Source organism: Equus asinus, chromosome 8, assembly GCF_041296235.1.
Source record: "Equus asinus isolate D_3611 breed Donkey chromosome 8, EquAss-T2T_v2, whole genome shotgun sequence".
NCBI lineage: Eukaryota > Metazoa > Chordata > Mammalia > Perissodactyla > Equidae > Equus > Equus asinus.
In genome coordinates this window covers 29,367,301-29,387,666 of record NC_091797.1, presented here as the reverse complement: position 1 = coordinate 29,387,666, position 20,366 = coordinate 29,367,301, and the positions used below count along the sequence as shown (strand labels likewise).

Here is a 20,366-nt window from a genome sequence, read left to right as displayed (position 1 = left end):
AATGGCTGTATTATCATCAGACAAAATAGACTTGAAGACAAAGATTACTACTAGAGATAAAAAGAAACGTTTTGTAGTAAAAGGATCAATTCATCATAAACATGTAATAATCAAAAATGTATATGAACCTAATAAAAGAGGTTCAATATACATGAAACAAAACCAGACAGAATTAAAAGGAGAAAGGGAAAATCCACAATCATAGCTGGCCATTTTTAATATTCCTCCCTCAATAGTTGATAGAATAACTCGAAAAATATCAATATTTTAAAAATATCAATATAGAAGATCTGAATAACATTATGCATCACCTTGCCTAATTGACATTTATAGAACAGTACACATAACAACTGCAGAATACATGTTCTTTTCAAGTGCATAGAGAATGTTCACCAAGATAGACCATATGTTAAAGTATAAAATATGTCTCAATAAACTTCAGAATATTGAAAACTTACTTAGTGTATTCTCGACCCCAATGGAATTAAATTAGAAATCAATAACAAGAAGATACCTGAAAAGCTCCCCAAATTTGGAATATTTAAAATACATTTCTGAATAAGTCATGGTCAAAGCAGACATCATAAAAGAAATTAGAAAATATTTCTAGCTAGTTGACAATGAAAATTCAACATATCAAAACTTGTGGGATGTAGCAAATAAAGTGAGTATTGGGAAATTTATAGCTTTCAGTGCTTACATTAGAAAAAAGTTTAAAAATCAATGATTGAAGTTTCCAACTTAAGCAAGAAAAAGATGAGCAAAATAAACCCAAGTAAGTAGAAGAAAGGAAAAATAAAGCCAACAGTAGAAATCAGTGAAATTGACAACTAGACAAACAATAGAGAAAATTAATAAAGCTACAAGTTGGGTTTTTTTTAAAGATAAAGAAAATTAAACTTTAGCAAGACTGGTCAAGAAAAAAAGAGAGAAAACATAAATACTGTCAGGGATGAAAGAGGGGATATAGATCTTATAGACATTAGAAAGATGTTAAGGGATATTATGAATATCTTTTGTCAATAAATTCAACGACTTAGATGAAATGCAAAAAATTATTTGAAAAACATAACTCACCAGAACTGAGAAAATGAAATTGAATACATGAGTAGCTCTGTATCTATTAAAGAAATTGCATTTGTTATCAAAACCTTTTTCACAAAGAAAACTCCAGGCCCAGATAATTTTATTGGGGATTTCTAATGGACACTTAAGGAAGGAATAATACCCATTTAACACAAATTATTTTAGGAAATAGAGAAAGGAAACACTTCCCAACTTGTTTAATATGTCCATCACAACCCTGATAACAGAAGACTGACGAAGATGTTGCAGACAACATGAATGCCTATGTAGAAAATCTTAAGGCTGCTTTTTTTTTTTTTTTGAGGAAGATTAGCCCTGAGCTAACATCTGTGCCCATCCTCCTCTACCCTATATGTATATGTGGGATGCCTGCCACAGCATGGCTTGCCAAGCCGTGTGTAGGTCTGCATCTGGAATCTGAACTGATGAATCCCGGGCCGCCGAAGCAGAACGTGTGATCTTAACCGCTGTGCCACCGGGCCGGCCCTCTTAAGGGTTCTTTAAAAAAGAGTCGTTAAAACTTTTAGCAAGGTTGCAGGATACAAGATCAGTATATAAATATCAATTATCACAAAGATTGGAAATGAAGTAAAATGTTGTTATTCACAGAAGATACAATTGTTTACACAGAAAAGCTAAGGGAATCTGCAATACAAACACTAGAGCTAATGACGGAACTTAGTAAGGTTGCAGGATACAAAGTTAATATAAAAAATATCATTTTTTTTCTATCTTCCAGCAGCAAACAAGTACAAAATTTAAAAGTTTCCTCTACAATAGTGTCAAAAACTTAAAATATATAGAAATAAGTTGAAGAAAAGATGTATGCTGAAAACTGTAAGACATTGCTGGGAGAAGTTAAAGACGACCTGAGTAAGTATGCCATGCCTTGAACGTATACCATGTTCAAGGACAGGCTGACTCGTTTTTGTTAATATATCAGGTCTCCCCAAATTGAGCTATAGAGTCAGTGTAATCCTAATCAGAATTTCAGCAGGTAGTTTTTTTTTAGACAAATTGGCAGGCTGATTTAAAAACTTATATGGAAATGAATAGGACCTGGACTGGTCAAAATAATCTTGAAAAAAAATGAGAAGATTTATACTACCTACTTTCAAGACTTAAAATGAAGCTACAGTAATGGAGACAGTGTGGTCTTGGCATAAGGGTAAATAGATCAGTGGAACAAAATAGAAGGTTCAGAAATAAGCCACTGTATGTAAGTTGTACCTCAAATAACACAAAAGCAATTTAAAAACCCAACATTGTAAACAACAAGCAAAAATCTGGAAGGAAAGAGAATTTTCCCCTAAGAAAGGCATATATCTGTTTATGCAGAAATTTTAAGAGTAAAACCTATTAGGGCAAACCTCTTAAGATTGAATGGCATACTCCAGCAGATTATCCGGGATGGAATGTTAGCTGCTTTAGCAATTGAAATGTTTTGTTTAGCTGATGTAGGGGTCCTGCATCTGAATCAGCTGCTTCAGACAAGCCTGTGTGAGTAGTGAAAATACTTCTATGTGGATTTGGGTAGGAAACTTAGAAGCCAAGGCCTGGGCTGTGATCACCTTAGTGGAAGAAATAGTGAAGGAAGCAAAGTGTATTTGCAGACATTTTTATTTCTCTTACGAGGGCTCAATTTCTATGAGACCTGAAGCAGACTGATTGTTGCAATTTATTGACCCTATTTTTAACAATAAAGATAATTACAGGGTGCAGGGTAGTGGAAGAATTGAATGAATGCTAGATTAAGTCCAGTTTCTGCTATTTGCTTAGTCCCAGCTTTACCGCTGGCTAGTTGTGACTCTTGGGAAAGTCATTTAACTTTCTGGCTATTTGCAATTTATAGATTTGGACTGTATGATTATTTAAGATCCCTTCTAGCCCTGAAATTCTGTGAATCTGCAGATCTAAGAATTCTACTTAACATTGTGGTACATTTTCACAAGATGTCTGAGAGCCTTTCTCTGTTGTCTCTTTGGCAAATTGCAATCCTCTGGCAGAAATGAAACCTGATCAAAGTCTGTTTTCCAACTTGATTTCGTCTTAGCTTCTATGCTCTGCAACAGTAACAGATGGCCAGAAAATGTTTTCCCACATATTTGAGGTGGAATAAATACCAGGCTTCTATTAGCCTTTTCAGCCATCCTTGGACTCAGTGATACTATCTTCAACTAGAAACACAAATACTGGAGCCAGCCCTGATGGTCTAGTGGTTAAAGTTCAGCTCTCTCTGCTTTGGAGGCCCAGGCCCTGTTCCCGGGTGTGGAACCAACTACTTGTCTGTCAGTATCCACGCTGTGGCGCTGGCTCACATGGAAGAACTAGAAGGACTTACAACTAGAATATACACAACTATGTACTGGGGCTTTGGGGAGGGGAAGGAAGATTGGCAACAGATGTTAGCTCAGGGTGAATTGTTCTCAGCGGAAAAAAAAAAAAAAAGAAATGCAAATACTGAATAAAGTTGTGCCAGGGGCTGTGGGATGGTTTCAGATCAGTGGTTTCCTTGGTAAAGCAAACCTCCATAAACCTCCACAATGTGGGTCCTGGCCCCTCGGATCACCTTTTTACCTGTTCTTTGTTATTTCCATAAAATGCAGACAAAATCAGTTGAGTTCTTACTGCCTTTTTTGAGAAGCTAATAAAGTGATATCCATTTTTTTTGCTGAATCGTAAAAGTAAATTGATAAATGAAAAGCAAAATATGTTATGTCATTACTACTGTTACAGGAGAGCAGCCCGTGGTGGTCTAACAGACCTGCGTGCACCATCAGCAGTGCTTAGAGAGTACTGAGGAACTCAGGATGGTTCAGCACTGTTCAGCTTTGATGGTTACTTAGTTACCTACATATCTGATTATAGAGCTGATGGCACAGTAACCTCTGTGATTTCTTGTCATTGTCTTGGTAGAGGCTGGGCATTCCAGCTGGAATAGTAGTGAGTTAGCCCTGGGCATACTTAAGAAAGATTTTATTAATCTGATTGGGTTGGTGAAGCGCAGAAAAGTTTTTGATGGAGTTACATTATAACTTTACTCCCCCAAAGTTAGATTTATTCTTCTTATACAGGTTAAACAGTCCACAGTAGGTTGTAAAAAGGGGAAGAATGTCCTCCAACCATTTCTGAGACAGCTTATGAATTTGTTCTGTGCCAAGTGTGTTTTGGAGGAACATGATGTTAAGAGAAGTTGCTAGTAGAAGTAGGGTAGTCCAGTGAGGGCTGGCCCTGTGGTGTAGTGGTTAAGTCTGGTGCACTCTGCTTTGGCAGCCCAGGTTTGTGGGTTTGGATCCTGGGCGTGGACCTACACCACTTGTCAAGCCGTGCTGTGGCAGTGACCCACATAAAATAGAGGAAGATTGGCACAGATGTTAGCTCAGGGCGAGTCTTCCTCACCAAAAAAAAAAAAATGTCCAGTGAGCAGACCTGAATTCATACTCTGCCTCTGCCTCTTCCTGCCTTGTTGCCTTGGGCAAATTACTTCACATTTGAACCTCATTCTCTTCCTCTTTAAAATGGGCATAATGACGCATACCTCATATAGGGTATTGTGAAAACTAATTGAGATAATGTATTTAAGTTCCTTAGTTCAGTGCTTGGTACAAAGTAAAATGTTGTCACTATTAGTAGTAGTTTGGTTCTGCCAGTCCAGGTCAGAGGATGAGGCTTTTTCCCACTTGTGGTGTACAAAGTAAATTATGTTTTTAAATGACACTTTCTTAGTTGACCAAAGGACCTTGATCTGGCCTAGCCTATAGGGTGAAAAGACATACAGTTATTTTAAACTGTATGTCCATCTCCCTACTCAGTGGTAGCTGAGAAAAAGATGTTAAATCAGCATTCTTGCATGTCTAGGCAGAGTAAAAATGTCTGGGACAAAAGTTAAGAGGGATTGTGTGAATAGATAGAGACTGAAGCAGGTAATCTGTAGAGAGATTCTCTAATAGTCAAAACTATGTAATAAAATGAAGTTTATCCTCTCACTTGCTTATTCTTCTGCACCCCACCTGGAGATATGAGTGATCACTTTTCATCCAGGGCTTCACCCACTTTGGTGTGGGAAGACAGGTCCTTCTGGGTTCTGTGTTTTTCCGATTGTTCCTCTGTGTTAGTGCTGTTGACAAGGGCAGTATGCCAACAGACTGGTGAGCAGTCCTCACTGGGGTTCGTCTCCAGCCCTGGCCGGTGGTGTGCAGTCTTTTCCCAGACAGTCAGAAACCGAAGTCCACCTTGTTACTTTCAGGATAAAGTGAGGCACAGGGTTCTCTCCTCCACAGAACTGCCCTGAAGAAGTCAATGTTGTCATTTGCCAGATGACATGGCTACAAAGTTTATAGAACTCTGCTGGTTACCAACTATAGGCCTCTTGTTTTCGATTGGTTGGCTTTGTCTTTACAAGCTTGATTTTGACTATCTCCATTGATAATTTTGTTCCGTGTCTTTGGTTGTTCTCTTGAGACCCACTAGTACTAGAGAGAGAAGAGATGAAAATCTATTCCTGGAGCCAGAGTGGGATATACTGAGAAGGCTTTCTGGGGAGCATTAATTCAGCTTTAACTTGGTTCAGAGTTCACTTTCTTTCTTTTTTTTCTGCTTTATCTCCCCAAACTCCCCCTGTACACAGTTGTATATCCTAGTTGCACGTCCTTCTAGTTGTGGGATGTGGGATGCCGCCTCAACGTGACCTAACTAGCGGTGCCATGTCCACGTCCAGGATCCGAACACTGGGCCACCGCAGCGGAGCGTGTGAACTTAACCACTCGGCCACGGAGCTGGCCCCAGAGTTCACTTTCTAGATAGCTGGGTCAAAAGGATAGAAATAGGCATACTGGGGATGGAGGATGATACATTGAGATAGAATGATGGATCTGAGGGTTTGTCTCTTGAGGACTGCCGGAGTCTTAGGATAATAATCTAAGCCTCTAAAACCGTTTTTTTTTTAAAGCTTTTCTTTTTCTTTTCTTCTTTTTTTTTTAAAAGATTGGCACCTGAGCTAACATATGTTGCCAATCTTTTTCTTCTTCTTCTCCCTAAAGGCCCAAGTACCTAATTGTATATTCTAGTTGTAGATCCTTCTAGTGCTGTGTGGGACGCCGCCTCAGCATGGCTTGATGAGCGGCGCCATGTCCTCACCCAGGATCCAAGCCAGCGAAACCCTGGGCCGTAGAAGTGGAGGGCGTGAACCCAACCACTCGGCCACAGGGCTGGCCCCTAAGCCTTTTCTAAAGGGAGAGAGCAGTGGAATCCTGAAATAATAATGATTATTTATTTATTGGACACTTAATAAATGCCAGGAATTTAATGTATGTTAGTTAGCTCTTTTAATCTCAACAGCCCTGTGAGGTTACTTGAACAGTTTACCTAAAGTCAGAGCATTAGTAAGTGAGATAGCCAGATTTTGATTGTTCTTGAAGAGTGGATTTATGTAGTCTTTTCCATTTGCAGCCTCCCATTTTCCCTTCCTTGAATCATTTCAGTTGGTTAACTGAAACCTCAAATTTAAACCATTCTCAAACTTTAGAGAACAGAAGGATCCCCTTGAGTTTATTAAAAATGCAGACTCCTGTCCCCTCTCCCCAGTGGGATTCAGCATATCTGGGGTTGTGGCCCAATAAGCTGCATGTCAATATAAACATACCAAAGTGATTCCACCTATGTGATCAGAGGACCATAGTTTGAGGCACATTCCCTAAATACTGGCAAGGTTATGATGAAATGAACACAATCTCATACTTTTTTTTCTTGAAAGCTTGAAAAATGACATTTATTTTATATGGAACTGTAAATGAGTTAGTTTTGCATAGAACACAATGTAGCAATTAGATATAAGGTACCTAGTTAGTATAATCACTCTGAGAACATCAGTGCTAACATGCAGTGTAACTTATTCTTGACTGTGTTTATGTTTCGTTTTATTTGAAGTATGCTCCTCATTTTTCAGAAAGGAACACACTTGAAAAAGTCCCTATCACTTTCTTTTCTTAAAAATGGCCTTTTATCTTAAGGAGAAGTAGCTTATCTTAGTGATTCTCAGGCTTTTCTCCCCCCTTCTCCATCTTAAAGGTATCCTTGCTCCCATCTCTGACCCTGGCTCCCTCCTGCCATGGTTCTCAGCTGAGGTAGGGAGTTAGAGTCTTGTCAGAATCTGTGGGGAGGAGAGGCGGAGACATATAGGTATAGTCTTCAACACTAATTTTATGTCTTCAAAAATTCTTATCTTTAAGACTAGTACTTCGGAAGGGTGCCCTGCCCTAATTTCTGAGCTGATGTGGTTTCCCGGAATACTGCAGAGTGGAGGAAGGATTGCTAGGAGGAAATAATTGTAGTATCTTATTTAACTGTATAAGGGCTTGGAAAAGAATGCCTGCCTATACTTAGTGATTACGAGTGTCGACGAAAATAATCCATAACCAATCTATAAATGAAAATTTGGGTGAGTTTATTCTGAGCTTAAATCTGAGGATTATAACCCAGGGCCTTTCTTCCCAAAGGAAGAAAGGGCACCAAAGAAGTGGGGTGCACAGACTGCTTATATACCCCCAGAGAGGATGTTTCCCATAGGATTGAAATGTCCCTTTTACAATAGTCGCGAGACTGCTCTGTGGCACAGCGATTGATGGAAACAGCAGGTAGGTCTTCTGTCTCAGTGAATACAGCAGGGTGGCAGTCTGCTGTCTCCAGCTGAGTGGTCACAGGTGAGCTGGGTGGTCAAAGGTGAGTGCAGCAATCAGTTCCTAGCCTAAGGAAAGATGCTTATCCCTAAGGAAATGCCAATGTGGGGGAAAGTTGCACCTTTATCTCAAGGGCCTTTGTTCTGGCCATAGGAAATGTCTAAGCAGATATACAATGAGTGCTCAACAGCCGCAGTCAGGCCCTTTTGGAAAAAAAAACAAAGTCAGGCCGAATTAGGTTTATACCAAATGTCTTCCTCAAATACTGCAATATATCCTATTGCTTGCCATTTTTATTTGTCATGAGTAATGTTGCATTCTGTTTTCTGGGAACAGAAAGGAAATTTCCTTTCCTTCCCTGACAGCTGGGTTTTTCTCCCAGTTCCTCGGGGGCAGGCACTATATCTTCCTTTGCTTTCAATTGTTGTTGTGGTTGTTATTTTATGTAGTGGAAGTGCTTAAGATGTTCTTTTTTTCTCTTTCACACTCCAGTCCTGTTTCCTTTCCGTAGCCATTCCATGCAGGAAAAGAGGAATTCTCTTTCCCTCTGTGGCAAGTCAGTTTTCAGAGGATAGGAGCCATTATGGAAAGCTTGTCTTTTTTGTTCAGAGAATAAAATTGGTTCATATTCAGTAACTTTTGACTAAAAAAAATTTTTTTATGAAGTAAAATCAGTAAAAGCATGGGTAAGGGTCTGGGATTTTATTTTCCCCTATTTTGAAGCTAATAATTAGCCTGCTACAGTTCATGGATGCTGACACAACATACGAGACTCCTGGATCAGAGACAAAGGACTTTATTACTCATGGCCCAGCAAGCAGCACAAGCATATGTTTGCATTGGTTCTCCTTGCCCCCCAAGTCCCATCAGAGACATGAATGAGCTCAGATGGATGCCTGCACATGTATTATAGGAATGGAATATTGAGCTTGGAGAATTCATTGCTTTTGTGGTAGGTGGTATACAAACCTGCTCTTTGTCCTGGAGGGGGACATTACTTTATCCCTCAGAGCTTTTCTTTGCAAACACAATCCTGAGATCTGGCCTAGATAAGGAGTGGTCAGCGTCCTGTGTTTTTGCCATACCCAGCAAGACATGTAGGAGTGTGAGAGACCCATGGAGGAGTAGCTCTCCCCATAGTAAGTACATACAATAGGTAATTCATAGAAATCTTAGAAAGATTTATTGTGAAATATTTACCATACAAAAAGATACAGAGAGTAATATAATGAACAACCATGCAGTCACCTCCCAACTCAAGAAATAAGCATTATCCATACAGTTGAAGCTTCCTGTGGACTCCTCCCCTTGTCCCACAGGAAAGCACGTTCCTGAATTTATCACGCCAGTGCATTCCTGTGTATCCCTTAATATCATACAATATTGTTTTGCATGTTTATAAACTTCTAAAAAGTTTACTATCATTTCAAAAATTGTTAAAGAGCCTTTTTATGTAGTACCATTTTAGGCCTTGTAGAAAAAATATTGTAAAGATAAAACTCTTGCATGTCATGATCTCATGGTCCAAGGAATACCAAAAACACTAAAAAGACAGCTTAGTAAAAGGAAAGAATATGTGTGAAAAAATAAAAATTGGTAAACAATATATAACTCTAAAGTCAACTATTTAGTATATGTAAGGGCTAAGTTAAGGATGGAGTGCAAAACACCATTCATTGTTGGGATGGAAGATAGTGACTGTGAGAGGCAGCAACAGTGAGAATTACAGAGATGAGATTCATCTAGACAGTTTGTCATCCAGGAGAGAAGATTATGCTGTGAGGAGGTGGCCTTAAAGTGATCCAGCCAAGAGGATGAGAGAAGGGAGCTGGGAGTAGTTAGCCAGCAGGGCAGTTAGTTAAGAGATCCGTCGACCCAGCCCTCTGTCAGATAACCATTTTGGTTAGGAGGGATGGCTAAGACTAAGCCCAGATCTCAAAGGGCTTAACGTCTAATTGTGCAGGAGTGGTTACACATGGGAAAATTAGAGTAAGACCCTCTGTGATTATGACTTAAATGTGTGTTACAGATTCCAGGAATGTAGAAGAAAAGAGTTTAACATGAGTTGCAGCAGTTAGGGAAAGAAACCTTCAATGAGAAGTCTTGAGTTGGGCCTTGAATGGCAGATCAGGATGAGGATGCTCCAGGAAAGGGAGTGAGTCACAAGAGCACATGAGCAAAGGCTGGAGTCAGTGAGTGCAGAATAGTGAGAAGACTGGCCTGTGTGAATTTTTTATATCCAGGCCACTTGAACCTATAGTTTCCCATGGTCTGGATTTTGCTAATTGCGCAGTTATGGTGCAGTTCAGCAGTTTTCCTCTCTCCTCTGTATTTCCTGCAAATTAGCAGTTGGGCCCAGTAGCATGATGAGATTCAGGGTCACTGTCTTTGGCAAGACTATAGATGACTGTATATTCTTTTATCACACCAGTAAAGGTATGTGTAAGGGTCTGGGGTTTCATTTTACCTTACTTAACAAGCCGATAATTAGCCTGTTACTGTTTCATATTCTAACTTCATGGAGCTCCTTCTTCTGTTTCAAGTAGTGTTAAAAAATATAATGGCTGGGGCTGGCCCCGTGGCGCAGCGGTTAAGTGTGCACATTCTGCTTTGGCAGCCCGGGGTTCGCTGGTTCGGATCCCGGGTGCAGACATGGCACCACTTGTTAAGCCATGCTGTGGTAGGCGTCCCACATATAAAGTAGAGGAAGATGGGCATAGATGTTAGCTCAGGGCCAGTCTTCCTCAGCAAAAAGAGAAGGATTGACAGCAGATGTTAGCTCAGGGCTAATCTTCCTCAAAAAAAAAAATATATATATATATAATGGCTTGCTTTCTGAGATAGTCTGGTCTGTCCCCTCAACCTACCCTAGTTTTATTTGGGCCATCTCTTTTCTTCATTTCTGCTGTCCCTATCTTGCTTAATTTGAATTCCTCTCCCAGCAGTTTCTTCTCAGTGTGGGGGCCCTGTCCTAGGAAGGAGCCTTGGTTAGTTCCATGAGTTATTGGTGTTAGACTGCTCAAGTTCCTTTGAGCCTCACTGAGGATCCCTTTCAGCAGACAAACCCCTCCAGCTTCAATAGCTATTCTCAAATTGACACACATTGCTTTTCATGTAGTCCTTGGTTGTCTTAGAGTCCTGCTCCCTGGCCCATCAGATGCCCTTTTGCATCCCTCTGGGGTGATCTGCATGGCTGCTTATAGTACTCATGTCTTGTGGCTGTTGATGTTTTTTCCCCTCCTGCTTGTATGAGGGAGGTTTGTGAGGATGCTTTATCTTCTGGTTTTGTTTTAACTGTTATTCATGGGCTTTTTCTGTTGCTATCTAGTTGCTGTGTTTTTATGTGGGGATTCAGAAACATCAAAAGGCTAGGTGGCCACTGCTATAGCCATTTCTCCGGAATCCCTATCGTAGGTTCTTGAGTAGACAGATGACACAATCATGAATAGAATGATGTCTCACCTAACATCTTACATGGCGTAGAGACTGTGGTCACTAGTCAACATTTGTTCTTTAACTTTTTCTTTTCTCCAAATTGAGAAGTGTTATTGGCCCCCGTTTAGCAGATTTCCAAGGAAATAATAGCTTCTTATCATCTCTCTTTTTAGGTTCACTAAGAATCTTTCCCCAGACAAAATCAATTTGAGCACCTTGAAAGGAGAGGGTCAGCTGACCAACCTGGAGCTGGATGAAGAGGTTCTACAGAATGTGCTGGAGCTGCCCACCTGGTTAGCCATCACTCGGGTCTACTGCAACAGGGCCTCCATCCGGGTGAGAATGGGGCTTAGAGTGCTGTTGCTTTCTTTGGCCAGCAGGCCTGCTTTCTTGATGGGCGGCTCCCACAGTCCTGAGTCTCTGCTCTTCTCTTTCAGATCCAGTGGACAAAGTTGAAGACACACCCAATTTGCTTGGTAATGGCCTTTCTTGATTGCAAGTACTCAAATGGGATGGCTGGGGCAGGGCTTTAAAAGATCTGAGAGAAGGTGGAGAGGAGTCCTGATAGGCTGTCCCTTTTGGGAGTGGTGGGTGCTTCTGTCTGGCTTGTGAGCTTCTCTCTGAAACAGAGTGACTGTTGTCTGGGCTTATTCTGGAACTGCTGTGCAGTACAGCAGTTAGCATTGAGACATAAGACCCAGAAGTCCTGAGTTATTGTTTTGTTTTTTATAACAAGTTTCACTTCCAAGGTTCTACCTTTAGATTTCCTTTGGAATCCTGACAAAGGAAACATTAGAAGTTTAGTTCATGTTGACTGTTGGGTGATTATCAGCTGAAAGCCCTTCAGGAACTGATTGATGCATATCTTTATCCCAAAGACTGGAATCCCCAGGAATAGTAATATCTCTGTAACTTGGATTTACGTTTCAGTTTCCTGCTATGAGCTAATCCCATGCTTGTCCTGGAGTTCTGCTGGTAATGGAAATGGAGGGGGGAAGATGAGGCCTCTCCTTGCAGTTCAGTTTGTTCATTCATTCATTTGACAAACATTTGTTGTCTGCCCACTGTGGGCTCAGCACTTGACTAGGCATTGGGGCACAGAGATGAATAAGACACAGTCTGTGCTGTGTGGATTTTTGTGCAGATGCTTAGCTCTCCATGGCTTTTATTTCAGTGTCTGGATAAGGTAGAGTTGGAGATGAAGACGTGTGAGGAGCCTCGGCCCCCCAATGGACAGTCTCCCATTGCCCTCGCTTCAGGACAGAGGTTAGTTGCTTTGGGCTCTATTATTTCCAACATATTAACTTGTCCAGATTACCTTTTAGTTAAAAAATAAAAACTTTTATTATGGAATTTTCAAACATACACTAAAGTAGAGACAATACTGTAATGAACCCCCATGCACCCATGATCTCACTTCAACAATTATAATTTTTCCATTCTTTACTCACCTTTCTCCTATCACTGTGTGTGTGTGTGCTGAAGTACTTGAAAGCAATTCCAAGAAACCATATGATTCCACGTGTAAATATCATGTGTTTGTAACAGACAAGGATTGTGAAGAAAGAAAAAACCCCCCACAATACTATTATTACAATCAATAGAATTAGTAGGAATTTCTTAGTATCGTCTGATACTTATTTCATATTCAGATTTCCTGAACTATCTCTAAAATATTTTTTTACAATACAGTGTGGATCCAAAGAGCTCCACACATTACATTTTGGGGTATGCCTTTTAAAGCTCTTTAATTCTAAACAATCCCCCACCCCATACTTTTTGTTTGTTTTTGTGTTTTGTTTTTGAGGAAAATTAGCCCTGAGCTAACATCTGCTGCCAGTCCTCCTCTTTTTGCTGAAGAAGATTGGCCCTGAGCTAACATCCATGCCCATCTTCCTCTACTTTATGTGTGGGACACCTGCCATAGCATGACTTGATAAACGGTGCATGGGTCCATGCCTGGCATCCAACCAGCGAACCCTGGGCTGTCAAAGCAGAGCTTGTGAACTTAACCACTACACCACCAGGCCAGCCCCCCAATACTTTTTAATATGCCATTTATTCTTTGTAGAAACTGGATTATTTTTTCTAAAGAATTTCCCACATTTTTTATTTTGGCTGATTGTGACCTCAAGGTGTCATTTAAAATGTTTCTTGTTTAATCTGGTAGTTAGATTTAAAGGCTTGATTTGATTCAATATTTTTGTTTTCTTGGTAAGAATACTTCATAAATGGTACAGTGTGTTTCCTATCCTCACATGTCAGGAGGCACATAATCAGTGGATTCAGACCATGTTGGCATGATTTATCCATTACAATAAGTTCCTCATTTACCTTTCACCTCATGGTTTAAGGACCGCTGATGATAGTTGTCTAGATCGATTATTTCATTTTAGGATGCAAAATGCAGTTTGTCCAGTGGGTCCCTGAAATACGGTTCGTCCAGGAATTTCAGGATAAATGCTGGATTCTTTACCTTTATCAAATTTAAGAATTATGAGTTGACAGCCTAATAATCTCCAAAGAGATTTTTTTGCGGGGGTGGAGAAGGTGAAGGAGGCTTATCATTTTGAATCCATGAATTTTTTGGACAGCTTTATTAAGGTATAATTGACATAAAATACACTGCACATATACAAAGTATACAGTTTCACAAGTTTTGGCATATGCGTGCACCCATGAAACCATCAACACCGTCAAGATAATGAACATATCCATTATTCTCATACGTTGTTCTCCTTTGTATTCCTTCCCTTCCCTGCACCCCATCCCCAGACAAACATTGGCTTTCTGTCACATTTGTTAGTTTGCTTTCCTATGATTTTATATGAATGGAATCATGTAATATGTACTGTTTTTTGTCTGCTTTTATTTAGCATAATTATTTTGTGATTCATCCATGTTCTTGAGTGTATCCGTACATTCCTTTTATTACTGGGTATTATTCTATTGTGTGGATAAATCACAACTTGTTTATCCATTCACTTGTTAATGGATATTTTATTTCCAGTTATTGGCTATTGTGAATAATGCTGCTATAATCATTTATATACAAGTTTTTGTGTGGCATGTGCTTTTATTTCTCCTGGTGAATGTCTAGGAATGGAATCGTTGGGTGGTATGGTAGGTGAGGGCTTAACTTTTTTAAGAAACAGTCTAACTTTCCCAGGGTGGTTTACTATTTTACATGCTTTTACATTTATATTTTTTTACATCCTACATTTGTTTACTTTTTAAATGTGTTTGTTTTCTGTCGTACCTTTATAATCATTATTCTTATTGATGTTCGGATGTCCTCATCTTTGGCCAGTGAGAGCCTTTCAAAGTTACCGCCTGTGTCCTACGGACAAGACTCCAGTAATCTTCCTGTTTTTAGATGGAACAAGATGTTTCAGGCTTCTCTTATACATCCTTGCCTGAGACCTGGAATCAGACATTTCTCCCAGGAACCCTGATTCTGTTTAGTGAGAAATGCTATTTAGAGACAACAGTCTGGGCAAAATTGTATTCATTGAGTTGTCATTGCTTTAAGGCCTTTTTTAGTGTTCGGTTCTAGGGAAAAGTTACTTTTAAGAAAGAAAAGTAGGGGCTGGCCCAGTGGCGCAGCGGTTAAGTGTGCACGTTCCGCTTCGGAAGCCCAGGATTCGCTGGTTTGGATGCTGGGTGTGGACATGGCACTGCTTGGCAGGCCACACTGTGGTAGGCATCCCACATATAAAGTAGAGGAAGATGGGCACAGATGTTAGCTCGGGGCCAGTCTTCCTCAGCAAAAAGAGGAGGATTGGCAGCAGTTAGCTCAGGGCTAATCTTCCTCAAAAAAAAAAAAAAGAAAGAAAAATAAATGACAATATCCTGATATTTCTCAATTCAAATTAAAAAAAGAGGATTTTGAGTTAATTTTTTAGATTTTAATATTTTCCTAACAACAATAATATAATGAATGATTTACTTTTTTGCTAGTTTCAAAAAATAGCAAAACCAATATTATAACTATTAATAAGACTACTGAATGCAGTAGATTTCTCTATGCATACTGTGTTTTAAAGTCACTTGAAATCATTCTTTATATGGTTGGGCACCAATTTGACATACAGAAAGTTTCATTTGTTTGTTTTTTTTTTCCTAAAGATTTCATTTTTCCTTTTTCTCCCCAAAGCCCCGCGGTACAGAGTTGCATATTTTTAGTTGTGGGTCCCTCTAGTTGTGGCATTTGGGAAGCCACCTCAGCATGGCTTGATGAGCGGTGCCATGTCTGCGCCCAGGATCTGAACTGGCGAAACCGTGGGCTGCCAAAGTGGAGTGTGCAAACTTAGCCACTAGGCCATGGGCCGGTCCCTGTTTCGTTTTTTTTTTTTTTAAGACACTTTGTTTTTAGAGCAGTTTTCGGTTCACAGTAATATAGAGAGGAAAGTATAGAGGTTTTCCCTATATCCTTTGCCCTCACACATGTATAGCCTCCATTATTATCGACATCCCCCACCAGAGTGGTACATTTGTTGCTATAGATGAACCTACATTGAGACATCGTAATCACCCAAAGTCCATAGTTTACATTATGGTTCACTCTTGGTGGGACATTCTATGGGTTTGGACAAATGTATAATGAATGACACATATCCACCATCATGTTATCATACTGTGTATTTTCACTGCCCTAAAAACCCTCTGTGCTCCGCCTGTTCATCTCTCTCCCCCAATCCCTGGCAACCAGTGGTCTTTTTACTGTCTCCATAGTTCTTCATTTTCCAAAATGTCATACAGTTGGAATCATACAGTGTGACTCTATCTTTTTTTAGATTGGCTTCTTTCACTTAGTAATATGTATTTAAGATTCCTCCATGTCTTTTCATGACTCTAATAGCTCATTTCATTTTATTGCTGAATAATATTCCATTGTCTGGAGGTACCACAGTTTGTTTATTTGTTCACCTGCTGAGGGACATCTTGGTTGCTTCTAAATTTTGGCAAGTATGAATAAAGCTGCTATAAATGTCCACGTGCAGGTTTTTGTGTGGACATGTTTTCAGCTCCTTTGAGTCAATACAAAGGAGTGTGATTGCTGGATCATATGGTAAAGTATGTATAATTTTGGAAGAAACTGCCAAACTGTCTTCCAAAGTAGCTGCACCATTTTGCATTCCCACCAGCAATGAATGAGAGTTCCTGCTGCTCCACATCCTTGCCAGCATTTGGTATTGTCAGTGTTTTGGATTTGGGCTGTTCTAATAGGTATGTAGTGGAATCTCGTTGTTTTAATTTACGTTTCCCTGATGACATATGATGTAGAGCATTTTTTCATATGCTTGTTTGCCATTTGTATATCTTCTTTGATGAGGCATCTGTTAAGGTCTTTGGCCCATTTTTAAAATTGAGTTGTTTGTTTTCATATGGTTGAGTTTTAAGAGTTCTTTGTATATTTTGGATAACAGTCTTTTATTAGATGTGTCTTTTGCAAATATATCCTCCCAGTCTGTGGCTTGTCTTCTCATTCTCTTGACACTGTTTCTCACAGAGCAGAAGTTTTTAATTTTAATGAAGTCCAGCTTATCCATTATTTCTTTTAGGGATTATGCCTTTGGTGTTGTATCTAAAAAGTCATTGCTATATCCAAGGCCATCTAGGTTTTCTCTTATGTTATCTTCTAGGAGTTTTATATCAGTTTGTTTTTAACTTTTAAGTTATTTTTAATTGACTTTTGAACTATGTAAAATTACTTAGTTCCAAAGTTAAAACTATAAAACAAGGTATGTTATATGTATGTATGTTTGTGTTGTCCCTATTCCTTTTCTTACACAAAATGTAGCATACCGTAAGCACTTTTCCCCTTGCTTTTTTCTTTTAAAAGTATATCCTGGAGATCTCTCCATAGAAGCATATAGAGTGATAGACCTTATTCCTTTTTGCACCTGCAGAATACTCAGAATATTTTATGGAGGCATCATAGTTTATATAGCCAGTTGTCTATTGATGGATATTTGAATTATTTCCAAGTTTTTGCTGTTATAAATAATGCAGGAATAAATGACCTTGTTCATAAGTCACTTAATATTTTTCCAGCATATTTTAATTAATTTATTTATTTGGAGGAAGATTAGCCCTGAGCTAACTGCTGCCAACCCTCCTCTTTTTGCTGAGGAAGACTGGGTCTGAGCTAACATCCATGCCCATCTTCCTCTTCTTTATATATGGGACGCCTACCACAGCATGGCTTTTGCTAAGCAGTGCCATGTCTGCACTCGGGATCCGAACCAGGGAATCCCGGGCCACTGAGAAGCAGAACATGTGAACTTAACCGCTGCGCCACCGGGCTGGCCCCAGTACCGTTATGTTTTTATGGCTGAGTAATATTCTGCTGTATGGATATATCACATTTTATTTTTCAATTCATCAGTTGATGGTCATTTGGGTTGTTTCCACTTTTGTTGCTAGCATATTTTAGGGTAGATTCCTAGAATTGGGACATGCAAAGGGCAAATGCGTATATAGTTTTGATAGACATTGCTAAATTCTCTTCCATAGGATTTTATAATTTTGTGTTTCTATCAGCAATGTGTAAGAGATCTTGTTTTCCCAAAGCCCTTGCTAATAGAGAATATTATCAAACTTCAGGATTTTTGCCTAATCTAATAGATGACATATAGAATTTCAGTGTGGTTTTTTTGTACGTTATATTGAAGTGCATGAATCCTAAGTGTATAACTCAGTGATTCTTTACAAAGTTAACACATCAAGAAGCAGACTACATGGGGCCGGCCCCGTGGCCGAGTGGTTAAGTTCACGCGCTCCACTTCGGCGGCCCAGGGTTTCACCGATTTGGATCCCGGGCGCGGACATGGCACCGCTCATCAAGCCATGTTGAGGCAGTGTCCGACACGCCACAACTAGAAGGACCCACAACTAAAAATATACAACTATGTACTGGGGGGCTTTGGAGAGAAAAAGGTAAAAAAAATAAAATCTTGGGGGAAAAAAAAAAGCAGCAGACTACTTCCAGAATCCCAGAAGCCTCTGTGCCCTTTCTAGTCATACCCACCCCCAAGGATAACTTTTATCCTGCTTTTTACACCATACGTTAGTTTTCCCTATTTTTAAAATTATATAAATGTAATCATATAGTATGTTGTCGTTTGTGTCCAGCCGCTTTAGCTCAGTATGATGTTTGTGAGAGTCATCTGTGTTGCCTCATGTATTTGTACTTCATTCATTCTTGTTACCATGTATTATTCCATCACACACCACAGTCTATCCATTCTGTTGTAGACGGACATTTGGTTTCTTTCCAGTTTCTGGCTATTAGGTAGGTATACTGTTGCTATGTGGAACTGTTCTCCATCATTACAGTGGTGGTTGATATATGACTATGCATTTGTCAAAACCCTAGACCTGTACACCACAAAGAATGAATTTTTCTGTATGTACATTAAAAATATGTAAGAAGAAACAAGAGTGCTGCTATGAACATTCTTGTACATATCTTGTAACATATGTACACATTTCTGTTCTATATATACCTGGCCATAGAGTTGCAGGGTCATAGGCTGAGCATATGTTCTGCTGTAGTAGAGATACTGCTAGACAGGTTCTAGAGCACTTGTACTACTTTTCCCACTAGCAATACATGAATTCCAGTTGCTGACACTTAGAATTGTCTATATTTTTATTTTAGCCATCTGTTAGGTATGTATCACATTATGATTTTAATTTGCATTTTCTTGATGATTGGTTTATTGAAATTTTGGATATCCTCTTTCATAAAGCATTGATGTAAGTGTTTTGCCCATTTATCTTTTGGATTGTTTTGTCTTTTTCTTCTTAATTTGTAGAAGTTTTTTATATATTCTGGAAACAAGTCCTTTGTTACATATGTGTATTACAAATATCTTCTACTCCGTAGGTTAACTATTCCCCTTAATGTTTTTTTTATTGAACAGAAATTATTAATTCTAATGTAGTCCAGTATATCTATTTTTCCCTTTATAGTTAGCACTTTTTGTATCTTGTTTAAGGAGTCTTTTTCTATCCTAAGGTATGAAGATATTTTCCTATGTTTTCTTCTAAAAGCTTTAATTTTTATTTTATTTTATTTTTTTTAAGATTGGCACCTGAGCTGACATCTGTTGCCAATCATTTTTTTCTTCTTCTTTCTTTCCTCTTCTTTTCCCCAAAGCTCCCCAGTACCTAGTTGTATATTCTAGTTGCATGTCATTCTAGTTGTGCTATGTGGGACGCTGCCTCAGCATGCCTCGATGAGTGGTGCCAGGTCTGTGCCCAGGATCCAAACTGGCAAAACCCTGGCCCACCAAAGCAGAGTGTGTGGACTTAACCACTCAGCCACAGGGACGGCCCCTAAAAGCTTTATTTTTTGGCCTTTCACGTTTATATCTATAGTCAATCTTGACACTGATTTTTTTTGTTTTAATGTAAGATAGGGGTCAATATTATTTTTTCTCCTTATGGATATCCTCAAATTGACCATGCACCATTGTTGAAAAGACGATCTTGGGGCTGGCCCGGTGGCACACAGCAGTTAAGTACGCACATTCTGCTTCTCGGTGGCCTGGGGTTCGCCAGTTCGGATCCTGGGTGCGGACGTGGCACTGCTTGGCAAAAGCCATGCAGTGGTAGGCATTCCACGTATAAAGTAGGGGAAGATGGGCATGGATGTTAGCCCAGAGCCAGTCTTCCTCAGCGAAAAGAGGAGGATTGGCAGCAGTTAGCTCAGGGCTAATCTTCCTCAAAAAAAAGAAAAAAATAATTGTAAACATTGCCCTTTAAAAAAAAAAAAGAAACAAAAGATGATCTTTTCCCTACTGCACTGTCACCTTTGTCATAAATTGTCTCTCAGTGTAGTTTTGATTTATGAGTGAGGTTGAACATCATTTTATGTTTGATGTCTATCTGCATTTTATTTTTCTGTGAACTGTCCATACTTTGCCCTATTTTTGTTGGGCTCTTGGCCTTTTTCTTTTCAGTTTTTTGAAGCTCTTTATACATTTGAGATATTAGCCCTTTGTGATATAAATTGCAAATATAGATATATTTTTTTCATTTTGTAATTTCCAGACCTCCATTTTATCTCTTGTAATGAGAACTGATTTCACCTTCATGTCAAGAATGTCTGTGTTTTCCACATCCAGAAAGACTTTAAGATGGCCCTCATTCCTGCCCCTG

At 39.3% G+C, this 20,366-nt stretch overlaps 1 protein-coding gene across 2 annotated transcripts in view; it reads left to right on the top strand.

Annotated features, from left to right (window-relative positions):
• BLTP3A (bridge-like lipid transfer protein family member 3A) overlaps positions 1-20,366 on the top strand; it is a 70,854-nt gene that overhangs the window by 22,632 nt on the left and 27,856 nt on the right. For both annotated transcript variants that reach the window (XM_014846273.3, XM_014846274.3), the window contains exons 2-4: positions 11,369-11,531; positions 11,633-11,671; positions 12,370-12,461. In XM_014846273.3, coding sequence (XP_014701759.1) covers positions 11,369-11,531; positions 11,633-11,671; positions 12,370-12,461 — 294 coding nt within the window. The remainder of the gene's footprint in view (positions 1-11,368; positions 11,532-11,632; positions 11,672-12,369; positions 12,462-20,366) is intronic.